The 12,344-nt window shown below is 40.5% G+C and overlaps 1 protein-coding gene across 1 annotated transcript in view; it reads right to left on the bottom strand.

Annotated features, from left to right (window-relative positions):
• The window catches only part of WEE2 (WEE2 oocyte meiosis inhibiting kinase), a 23,080-nt gene extending 11,077 nt beyond the window's left edge, over positions 1-12,003 (bottom strand). Inside the window, exons 1-4 of the mRNA XM_037728270.1 lie at positions 11,253-12,003; positions 5,125-5,321; positions 3,270-3,315; positions 324-496 (exon numbers count right to left, since the gene is read on the bottom strand). Of these exons, the coding sequence (XP_037584198.1) occupies positions 324-496; positions 3,270-3,315; positions 5,125-5,321; positions 11,253-11,597 (761 nt within the window). The 5' untranslated portion in view covers positions 11,598-12,003. The remainder of the gene's footprint in view (positions 1-323; positions 497-3,269; positions 3,316-5,124; positions 5,322-11,252) is intronic.
• Positions 12,004-12,344: the final 341 nt, after the last annotated feature.

The following is a 12,344-nucleotide window of genomic DNA, read 5'->3' as shown; positions in this document are numbered from 1 at the left end:
AGCTGGGCATGGTGGCGCGTGCCTGTAATCCCAGCTACTCGGGAGGCTGAGGCAGGAGAATTGCCTGAACCCAAGAGGCAGAGGCTGCGGTGAGCCGAGATGGCGCCATTGCACTCCAGCCTGGGTAACGAGAGCGAAACTCCGTCTCTAAAAAAAAAAGAAAAGAAAACTCAGAAATGTTATGAATATGAGACAACATATAATGGAGGGCAGTTTTAAAAAATGATTTTTAGTGATAGCAGTGCTATATTTTAAAATAATTTGACAAGAAACAGCTCTCCAAATTTAAGTTTATACTTACAGTGCATTTCAAAGGTACTCACTCGCTTGATAATTCTGCCAAAGTTTTCATAGAGTGCTTTATTGCATAAACACATCCATCCAGCCTCTTAATGCACTTGTAGACTGTACCAAATTCACCAACCCCAATTTTTTCTACCTCCAAGAATTCTTTTTCATAGCGGGAAGCCATGTTGGTTTCTCGTAAAACACACCTCTAAAGTATTTTAATAAAAAGCAAATTAGAGTAATTCTAACATGTTGTAAGCCATAAAATTAAACAATATTATAGTCCTAAATTGCTCCAAGTTTTCAAAAAGACTTTTGAGGCAACTGCAATGAATTCTACCTGTGTCAATATTCATGGTAGCAAGAATCTCCCCAATTCATGGTAGCAAGAGTCTTTTTTGTTTTCTTTGCAATCTTCCATAAACTCTATACTGACAATTCTTATATATTTCTCAACATTCTTTTCTCTATCTGGGCCTACTGTTCTTTTCTACATGTTCCTTAGGGGACACAACTTCTCACACCCAGAGCTACTGTCCTCAGTTCAAAAAATGGCTGGGACCTGGGTGGAGCAAATTAAAAGAAATAAAAGACCCTCCTTCTTTACGTGTCTCAAAGTCTAAATGCCAACATTTCCATCTCAAGCCAAATAGACATATTTGTTTTCTGTTTCTTTTCCCAAAAACCAATCTGGAGAACTGATTTTGTCAAAATTATCAAACTGGCTAGTTCAGAATATGTGCTCAGGTCTAGCGACCACTCCCACTACTGGCCAAGTAGCAGCATCACTCATTGCCCAGTGAGTAAATAACCCCAGGCCAATCTGAACTCCCTTCAGTTTTCCCATCTGTAAGATGAAGATCATAGCAACTATTCCTCAGAGTTCTTTTAAATATTACATGATAATATACAGCATTACAAATGTTATACGTAACACATAGCTAAAGATAGTGTCAAGTACATAGTAAAGTCTCATTAAACTATCATGACCAAAAATCTCCATAAATTTATATGAATATAAATCCAAGCTGATTTAGCTCCCAAAGTCATCTTTTTGCAGTGTCCCAATCATTAATAATTTTTCTCCAACTTTATGACTTTCAAAAATCTTGGGTTTTACACTACATTTTCAAAATCAAATTCCAATCACTTTTCATCAGCAAGATCTCTAATTTTCATTACCCTTAGCCAGTCTCAAGCTCTGTTTCCTTCCTGTTTGGATTTGCTACTGCTACTAGCCCTCTTTCAACCCCTCTAGTAGTTAAGAGTTATTTTTGCAAAACGATACTATACAATCAGAGATGCCTAATTGTTTCCCATGAGAAATTCAAACTCCTGGTAAGAAAAGACCTTCTACCAGCTGCACATCCGCTACTTGACTACCCTCCCCCTAGATCCCAACGAAGCCAGTGTACCATCTGCATTTCTCCCTGACCGCTCCCTCACCCACCCTACCCCTCCTACACATGTACTCTGTTCCCCTTTCTTGATAGCATTGAAGTTATTTATTTCCTTTGTCTAAAATTATCTTAATATACTATCTCTTCCTACCAAGTCCTATTTTATCGAAGTATTTAATTCCTTATAGATTTTAAATATATACATGTAAGAGTAGGTATATTCACATGCACATATGTGCATACACATATACACAAATACACATATCTCATAGCTTCCTATTTATGTATAAATTGTTTTGAAATTTCAAAGGTTTTAACTCTTTTTGGGCAGATTCTTTTCCTTAAAGGGTTTCTAACTAAATACAAGGCTTCACACTTGAATGCTTAATAAATAGTGTTAGAGTTTCTATCTGAAATCAGGAGATGAATTATAAGTGAGGAATAAAATCGAAGGGTAAAATAATGAAGGCATAAGTCAGAAACATTTGCACGTGAAGGAATGCCCGTGCCAGTGGCCTTCTTTTCTATGATGTTTACAATAGCCAAGCGCTAACATTTTACCATATTAACCTATCTCATTTATGCAAATAAAACTTGATTCAGAAAACTTTAGAAATTTAAAGGAAAAACAAATGTTAATTTTCCACCATTCAAAAATGTTGAAATAGCAGTGGTTATAGCTCCATTTCATTCTCCCTGTGATTAATGCAACATAGATAGTTATGGTCATTCAGCATATAAAATTTTGAATCTTTTGCACACTGAACATATGCATGTTTTCAAGGTATTATAAACATCTTAATGACAATTTAACATTCCATTGACTTAAAACTGTAATTAGCTTAGCCATTTTTCTATTAGCAGGCATTTGGTCTCTCCCTTTTTTGCTGTTACAATAAACATCTCTGAGGATAATATTTACAGTATTATTTTCTTAGGTTAGATTATCAAATGAGGGATAGATCCAAGACTGTGAACATTATAAAATCAAATATTGATACATTTAAGAGCTAAAGTTTTACATATAAATCTCTGGCTCTATGCCATTTTTTTCCATTCTCTTTTTCTATTTTGAGACAAAAAAAATCTTAATTTTCCCTTCACTTCTCTACCCCATGAGTGTCGAATTTTTCTCCAGATTAAAGATAGAAGCAGAAATATTTAAAAATACTCTGAAGTAATGATTCAATAATATACATCTCAGACACTGCCTGAAAAAGTAACAACTAACTGAGAACATAGACCCTGACTAGGGTTCGGATAAATTCAGCTGCAAAGCACATTTACAAAGCAAGGGTGTGAGCTGTGGTGGGCTGGGGAGGGGAGGAGAGAAGGAGAGTAGGAGAATGAGGGGAGATGGGGAGATAGGAAAGAGAAGGCAGAAGGAGAAGGGCAGAAGGAGAGGGTAGAAGATGGGGAGAGGGTACAGGAAGAGGGAGAGGAGAGAGGGTGAGGGAGGAGAAAAGGAAGGTAGGGAAGAAGGGAGGAGGGAGGAGAGAGAGGGAGAAGGGGAAAGGAAAGAGAGAGAGAATAAGATAAACTGCCTATGTTGTGGCAGCTGGGCCAAAGAACCACACTTACCTTGGCAGGCAGCCCTCCCTTGCCTTCCTCTGGACCAGCTTCCTCACTTAGGAAAAAAAAAAAGTTTATCAATATATGATTAACATTTATTGGGCCTGAACTATGCTAGATTCTAGGGATGGAAGAGTAAATATGACAATTCATTTCTCTTTGGTTTATATGTAGAGGCAGGGATAACCAGGAAATTTCAATTCAAGAACCTAGAACAGGATAAGATAACGAGGATACCATAGACAGCACTCAATTATTTCAAGAGTAAAATGCCTTCCCAGAAGAGAAGATGTATAAGCCAAGATTCTGGGAATGAGCAGGAACTAGCTAAGGGAACAGAGCAAGGTTTTCAGCAACACCATGTGCTGAGAACTGGAGCAAGAGAGCACAGAACATATGTGAAACTGTTAAATGGGTATCATTATCCCCAGACGAGGAAACCAAGACAGAGAGAGGTTAAAGAACTCTAGGTCAAACAATTAGCAAGTGGCAGAACTAGGACTTGGAGCCAGGTCTGACACCAAAGCATTTGCTCCTCACTCCCACACCACGCTCTCCTTCCAACACCCAGCCCTCACCCGGAACCTGGCTTTGTACTCGGTTTACAGGTAGCCTACAAGTAGGGCAGAATCTGCTCTAACCCAGGATGACATCTTTTCAATTACTCTCCAATAAGCCAAGTTACCGGCAGATATCCTCTTCGCCACGCATACTTGTATTCTGGATCCTTAAGCAAGATTTCATCTAGCTCATAGATTTTTCTTTTGGAGAAACACAAGGTAGAAATGGCAAATGGAGGATGCTACATTCATGGAAATAAATTGATGCTTGGTATTTGCAATTTAGTACCACTTTGTAATATTTTATGAAGTGTTTTATAAAGCATAAAAACATAATAAGGAAAAATACTCTCTTAGAAGCACCAAATGATACTACAAAGTGTCACCACTTTCACTGCCAGGATTTCAAATTAGCTGTCTTTGTTGCTGGCTTCAGTGAGAATGTAATGATTTAGGAAGACTCCTAAAGAACTAAAACCAATAGAATTCTTAGTAGCCAAAGTAGGTGTGTGGACTTGTGCTGAAGTCCTGTTTACTTAAGGAGATGGTGTTGAGAGAACCTATTCTGGTCAAGGACTGATTAACACATGCTTATTGATTCCAAAGGAACAACTTGAGATAGCACATTAAATGCTCTGCAAAGTTTACATTGTTAGCTGTCCGTTCAAATGACTGCCCCACTTTGGAGGTGATTCCATTCTGTAAAAAAGCCTTGAAGAGACATAGTAGAGAAATGTTCCTGAGTAATATGCACAATCCTTATTTGGATGATTTCTGTCATTCAGGTGGCCTTTATGGAATAGTGCAGTGTGGCTTTCTATCCTTTAGCAGCTCTGAATGCAGTGCTTTTTCACTTCAGCCAATCTTCCATCACCCACAGAGAAGTTCAAATCCTTGCTCTATAGCTTTTATCACTAGTCACACAAAACTCAAAGCAGCAATGTACTCTTTGAAGTATGATCTACACCTTCCCCAACCGCCAGCCTCATATTAACCAGAGGAGACCCCTTGAATGCAATTCCATAGCCCATTCAACTTCCTAATGGAAGCCAGAGATCTACTGCTTATTCTGTCTTGCTCTTTTATAGAGAATGCACCTACAGTACACATCAGAATGGAAAGATGTTAGAATCTCTACAATAAAGCAGGTGAAACCAGCATTTATATTCAAGGAAGGGAGAATATGTAAGCATATAAATTTAATTCAAATAGAGTTCTTGTTCCTAATCTTACTTTAACACTTTCTTCTTACCACTTGACTGTGATAGAGCCAGTTCTCAAGTCATAAGTAACAGAGCACTTACAGATCTCCTGGAATTTTCCTCTTCCCACCAGATTGAAGGAATAATTTTCTATAGGATTCTGGAGTGAAGGGATTAATATTGACCAGAGCAAATGAGGCCATCTCATCCCTGAGGGGAGCAGGTGTGAGCTTCAAATGCTTAGGGCCTCTGGAGAGAAGCTTCCCTGTTGGAGAAATCGTCAACTGACTCAGCATGCTCTGAATGAGGACGACAAAAAACAGGTCAAACATCATTAGTAAAGAAATTCCTTATAAGTTAGTTGTTAATATTTGAACCTAAGAATGCTTTTGCTGAAGGGGCCTTAGAGATTATCTGTTTCCATGCAAACTAGTTGCATTGTAACTCTTCCTCTCATGAAAACTATAGAATCCTCGTCTCTACCTCTAGACATTCTGATTCATGAAGTCAGCACAGCAATCTGTACTTCGGTCAGCTCCAACCCCTTCCCCTGGGCAACTCCCCCGGTTATGAAAACGAATTGTAGCCCTATCTCCAGTTTTTAAAGACAAGGACATTAAGTTTAGACAAACAAAAATGACCCTATATTCTCAGAGTTTATGCTCCAACTTCCCCTCAATTATTCATCCAAATATTTGTTTGGTGCCTACTACATAGCAGATACTGGGTTAGATGTCAAGTGGTACAGAAGTGAATTCTAAATCCTAAGGAATATATAGTCCATTATTCAGCAGTTCATCAGTGTTTCAGAAATAATCACCTTATAAGGAAAAAATTTCATACACTATTTAAACATGAAAAAAGTTTTTAATTTCACTTAAAATATAGCATTAAATGAGAATGCTTCATGAAGTGGGGCAAAGGGATTGAAAATTAGTACTCTAAGCCCTTAAGATTCAGATCTTTGCAGTGGCTACAACCAGCTACCAACAAATAGGCAAATGTGCAGGACTTACCACTCCAAGTGGGATACAGTAAGAGAACATTGGCTGGGTCTGGTGGCTCACACCTATAATCTCAGCACTTTGGGAGGCAGAGGCAGGCAAATCATGAGGTCATGAGTTAGAGAGCAGCCTGGCCAATATGGCAAAGCCCCGTCTCTACTAAAAGTACAAAAATTAGCCAGGCGTGGTAGCAGGCACCTGTAATCCCAGCTACTTGGGAGGCTGAGGCAGGAGAATTGCTTGAACCCAGTGGGTGGGGCAGAGGTTGCAGTGAGCTGAGATCACACCACTTCACTCCAGCCTGGACAAAAGATCGAGATTCTTTCAAAAAACAATAACAACAACAACAAAAACCGAAACACTGGCCTAAACCTAACTGGAATGATACCAAAGGGTAAGGGAAAAGCCAAAGAATTCTGAGGCAGCAGAATGCTGACCTGATGTCAGGGGCCAGGAGAGTAGCTGTGTTAAGGATCTTCAGGAGTATGGCAGCACACACAGGGGCCATAGTATGAGCATTGCCCTGTGAGATCTTCCTAAAAGACTTCCACAGTTCTGATCATCTCTGCCCATGACATTTTAGTGTAGAAGTAGAAGCCAGATTGCATGATTCATTAAAGAATGTGAGTCTACAAAAAATTAATATTGATCAGCTGGGCGTGGTGGCTCACGCCTGTAATCCCAGCACTTTGGGAGGCCAAGGCGGGCGGATCATGAGGTCAGGAGATCGAGACCATCCTGGCCAACATGGTGAAACCACGTCTCTACTAAAAGATACAAAAATTAGCTGGGTGTGGTGGCATGTGTCTGTAGTCCCAGCTACTCGGAAGGCTGAGGTAGGAGAATTGCTTGAACCCAGGAGGTGGAGGTTGCAGTGAGCCGAGATCACGCCACTGCACTCCAGCCTGGTGCCTGGCAACACAGAGAGACTCTGTCACACACACACAAAAAAAATTAATATTGATCTACTGTAAATACTAAACAAATTATTGAATAAGCAGGAATGAAGGAAGCTGTGGAGTATACACAGTAACCTAGCCTTTTTTTAAGTGAAGAAAAATGATGTCATTGCCAGAGTCAAGTGTTTCACATGTCTTGGAGTTTTAGGGCTGCTTGAGGAATCCAGGGGGCAGACAAGCCCTTGATGACAGACACAGCTTTCCTGCATGTTTATCATGAAAACTGTGTATTGGTTCAAAATAAGCGAAATGATAATGATATTTCTCAGTTATCAATGTGATTTGGGAAATGAACCTAGAATTTTGTAATAAGTCATTCTGATAATTCATTTTTTGTAGGGCTGATTATCATATGGAAAGTAAAATGCATCTATCACATATGAAACAGTGGGGCAGCCACACCTGGAATGCTGTACATAAGATAGTTAGAGCTGCTACATCTCAAGAAAAATATAAGGGGCCTAGAAAATGTTCAGATAAAAAGTATTCATATTGGGGAAGACAATATCAGAATTTCTAGTCTGGAAATATGAGGGCCAAGAGAATTTGTGAGCTCCACTTATGATGTAGGGAAGAATATTAATTATGTTAATATAGTTGTTATTGCCAGAATAGCAGGATTATGAGTAATCCTTTCAAAATCTCAAAGAACATAGTTTAGGATAAGACATATGAAAAGAAGTTAGGCTTGGACGTAGAGCAATTTGAAAATTTATTGAAAGATCACACAGGTTGAGGGTGTAAATGTGCTCCAGAGAGGGCAAATAATTCCATATGGAATAGCTCTAGCATGGATGATTGAGGAAGGTAAGGGAAATTTGGGGGATTGCTACTTAACTTATGAAGATGGTGAGAGGAGAAGGCAACCTCTCACAAAAACACACACACAGTTATCTTGGGACAGAGAAGGATTTTAAAGGCCCAGTCAATATAATTAGTCCCCTGATGCTTGAATCTGGTATCATTTGGATGTTTGTCCCCTCTAAATCTCATGTTGAAATATAATCCCCAGTGCTGGAGGTAGGGCCTGGTAGGTGGCATTTGGATCATAGGGGTGGATTCCTTGGTGCCATCCTCATGGTAATGAACCAGTTTTCAGGTTGTTAGTTCATGCAAGACCTGGTTGTTTAAAAGAGCCTGACACTTCCTCCCTGTCTTGCTTCCACTCTCTCACTTCTCTCACCATGTAATGAGCTGCCTTGTTTCTGTTCACCTTCTGCCATGATTGTCAGCTTCCTGAGGCCCTCACCAGAAGCAGATATGGGCACTATGCTTACTGTACAGCCTGCAGAACTGTAAGCCAAATACATTTCTTTTCTTTGTAATTTATCTAGCCTCAGGTATTCCTTTACAGCAAGGCAAACAGACTAACAAATCCCTTCTGCAGTATTCCTACCAAATGGTCATCAGTGAGTGTTCTATGCTTTTAGCCACAGGGAGCTTACACCTCCCAAGCATGCTTTTCTATCTCTAGACGATTCTGCCAGGAAGGCCTTACAGTGAACTGAATTTCGCATTATTACTGGTTCAGTCCCTTGGACAAGACTGACTAAACTAATCCTCCTTTCCCATGCAGTTTGTCTTCTGCATAACAATGATCATTCGCCAAGCCTCTTTCTTCTAATGCACGCTATGTTTTCATAAAGTATGTACTTTCCCAGGCCTGGCACTGTGGCTCATGCCTGTAATCCCAGCACTTTGGGAGGCTGAGGCGGGTGCATCACAAGGTCCAGAGTTTGAGACCAGCCTGGCCAATATGGTGAAACCCTGTCTCTACTGAAAATACAAAAATTAGCCATGCATGGCGGTGGGCACCTGTAGTCCCAGCCACATGGGAGGCTGAGGTAGGAGAATTGCTTGAATACAGGAGGCAGAGGTTGCAGTGAGCTGAGATCACACCACTGCACTCCAGCCTGGGTAAGAATGAGACTCTGTCCCAAAAAAAAAAAAAAAAAAAAAAAGTATGTACTTTCCCACTTGCGTTTCAGTTTTGTTCCCAAGCCCTGTTCTCTGCCTCTCCCTTAAATCTTGGCATTATCCAAGATTTCTAACTGGGCCACTTGACTCCTTACTCTGGCACTCAGGCTATGTGAACTTATCTTCACCCATGGCTTCTACTGCTTCCTAAATGCTGTAGGTATCCAAATGTGGATCTCCAGTTTTCACTTTCTTATACCCCAGAACCAGTTATCCAACTTTTTATACCACATCGCTGCTTTTCTCCAAACCTGTATAGCCCTCAGTGCCACCTAACTTAATTCCATCTACTCAAGAAACCTCAGTCATCAGATTGCTGTTTTCCTTTTTCCCCAATTCCTCCATCAAGTCATCTCTTACTTTTTCACTGTATGTCCTAGTCCAGGCTCTTCTCTGTTCAACAGAGATGTTTTGAATACTCCTCAGCCCTTAGGCTCTCTCATGCTCCATCCCATCCTACATGCAAAGGTCATGATTTTTCCAAAAAAAATCCTTCTACTCAAAACCATGTACTGGCTCTCTCAACAATCTCAGATTAAAAATCGTGATCTAGCTTCTGCCCACCTACGCTGGCCCCATCTCTTGCACTATCTCACACACAGGCCCCTGTCACAGTGAGTAACAGGCCGTTTTTGAGGTGTAGCAGCTCCTTCCCCTCAGTAACTTAATGGATGCTTTTCACCTTTGCCTAGAATTCCCATTCCCCTCTGTGCCTGGCTAACTCCAAATGTCATTTAAGACATCTCTCAAACATTACTTTCTTTGGAAAGTCTTCCCTGATAGAGACATAGTTCCTAATTCCTTCTCCTCATGCTCAACCATTCCTCTAGCACACATGGTTTGAACTTTATTGTTTCATTTGTTTAATCTTTATTCATTTTGTGGGTTCTTTTTGAAGGCAGTAAATGTGTGTTGCCAGCAGAGGGTCTGCTAACACATCACGGTGTTCAGGTAAGCTATGAATGATGAAATGAATGTCACGTTTTCTTCCCTGTGTATTCTTACTCAAAGCCACATTCTCTCAGCCCATTCTCCCCCATATATCAAAACTGGACCAACTTTCATTGCCCTTCCTATACCTTTCTTTCTTTCCTAATCACTGCACTGAGAATCTGTCCAGAGTGTTCTGACCACACTTATCACATAGTGTCTATTGGCATAACTCCTCTCTCTCTGCTAGACTATAAGCTCTTTGATGACAGAGACTGTATTATATGCTCCTTACCTACAGGGCATTCTCAAAAAATAAATGGATGATTATTTGGTTGGTGTTGTGACCACTGAAAAACCTAGAGATAGACATTGGAGCATACTAGTTTGTCTACAATTCACAAGCTGCTTAGAATGTCCTGGTATACCTGGTACCCACACCCAGCAGGTACTAAAGAGACCCACTGATGACTACTGTGCCGCAGTCAGAATCACGGATGTTATTATGATGACCTTAAGTGCCTCAAGCTGAGCTAGCAGAAAGCAGAGCTAATACCAAGCCTAGGAATCACACACCATGGCACCAGAGTCTATTAGAGGCAACCCTGTCCTGACTGTGGCTTTAATAACATGAACGATGCAACAGGACACCAATCACAACAAGAATAAAGGAATATGCCATTAGGACTCTTGCTTATTTGCCATCCTCAGCTTATAAAGAAGTATCAACACATTTCCTCTTTGCTGACATGTAATAGAAGATCCTGTATTTCACTAGACCAAGGAGGGGAGAGGAGTTTCTTCTGGAAGGAGCAGCAGCAAACAGATATGAATGTGTTCAAACAGTGAAGGTGGGCATTCTTATATTAGAAAGTATTAGTAAATAATCACACAAAGAATAGAGCCAGTTGGCGTAATGGAAAGAACAGTAGACTAAGCCAAAAAGATCAGGTTTCTAGTCCTATCTCTAACATTGGCTGAGCTATGAGATAGTTCCTATCTTGGGCCCTTCATTTTCTCCTAGGTAAAGTGCACAGGTGGAGCTCTAAATCTCAATATTCCTCCCAGTTCCAATATTCTTTAACTAGTAACTTTTTTCTACCTAAGATTTGTTTGTGGCCAATGGCCAATAGTTACTGGCACCAATGGTTTTGAGAGGACAACTGGCAAAACATTTAATTCTGTCCATTTTCTGGTAACTTTAATCTCTTTTTCATTTTCATCAATAGATATGTAATTGAGGATATACACAGCCTGGAGGTGACTGTCATACACACATGAGTCTACTTTCTCTATCAGCTAAACTACAGGAGAGCAGAGCTTGGCGACCCGGGTCCCTTCTTCCCCACCCCTTACTTACTTTGGGAGTAGAGGGGCTGTCACTGGGTGGCAGCTTGCTCCTGCTGTCTGGTTGGGCTGGTGTCTCAGGACATGTGAGAGGGTGTGACACTGGAGTCCTAAGAATCTGATCTGGACTTTCTTTGTCTTTTTCCCACGATGTGTTGAGCTCATGCACATTACTAAGGGGAGTCCGAGGTGGTGTATGCTTCGCCTCTGAATCCTGCACTTCACTGTTCTCTAGGGTTTGGCTCAAAGCCTCCCTGCTTTCTTGTGCTTTCTTCTGCCCTTCAGTCTCAGTCTCCTCCTCACAATAGGAAAAGTTTAATTTCTGTCTTGGTTCTTTGTTAGTATCTTTGTCACCCATCTCAGCCAAAGAACTTTACAACACAGGCAAAAAGCTCTATCAGAAGGGAACACTGTGAACCTACATAAGTTAGGAGGAGAAAATAATTTAACCTGCAGGTTTCGCAACGGTAGCCTGAATTTCCCTCTACCAACTAACGGCTACAAGACGCAGTGTTAATTTTCTCCCTTAAGTACCACAAAGCTTTAAGACCTCAGCTTATCCTGATTTCCATTCTGATTAAAGAAAGCTCCAGTGACTCTCAGATCAACTAAATCCAGTTCATGTATAGAACTCTTCTGGATATGACACATAGTGAATCCATGTGCTACCAAATACTAGTGAGAAAATTGGATTTCTTTAATTTAGCATGGCTTTAAAAATACCCATTAGCCAATCTGGGAATGAGTTCATTATTGAAAAGAAAATATTTTCACTCTTTACACCTGCCATTTATAAAGATCACCCTCTCCTTCCTTTTCCTCCCCACCCACCCAATGGCTAACAGCAGGTAATTCCAATTACAATTTAGCATCACCTGGCTATCATAATGATCCTTAAACAGCCTCTAACATATCTTGACTGGAGTTTATATCCCTGATAGAGACACAGCTTAGCTCCGTGCCAAACACACCTGCCCTAATTCAGGCATCTCCCTCCTGCAGCTGTTAGCTGTTAGCAGTTAAAGTTTCTAGGGAATTCAACAAAAATTTAAACTGACAAAAGAAAGGCTAGAAAGATCAGCAACACATAGAAACAGATATTGAT

Source organism: Cebus imitator, unplaced genomic scaffold (genome assembly GCF_001604975.1).
Source record: "Cebus imitator isolate Cc_AM_T3 unplaced genomic scaffold, Cebus_imitator-1.0 Scaffold260, whole genome shotgun sequence".
Lineage (NCBI taxonomy): Eukaryota > Metazoa > Chordata > Mammalia > Primates > Cebidae > Cebus > Cebus imitator.
The sequence above is the reverse complement of the archived record's forward strand: the minus strand, read 5'-3'. Positions and strand labels throughout refer to the sequence as shown.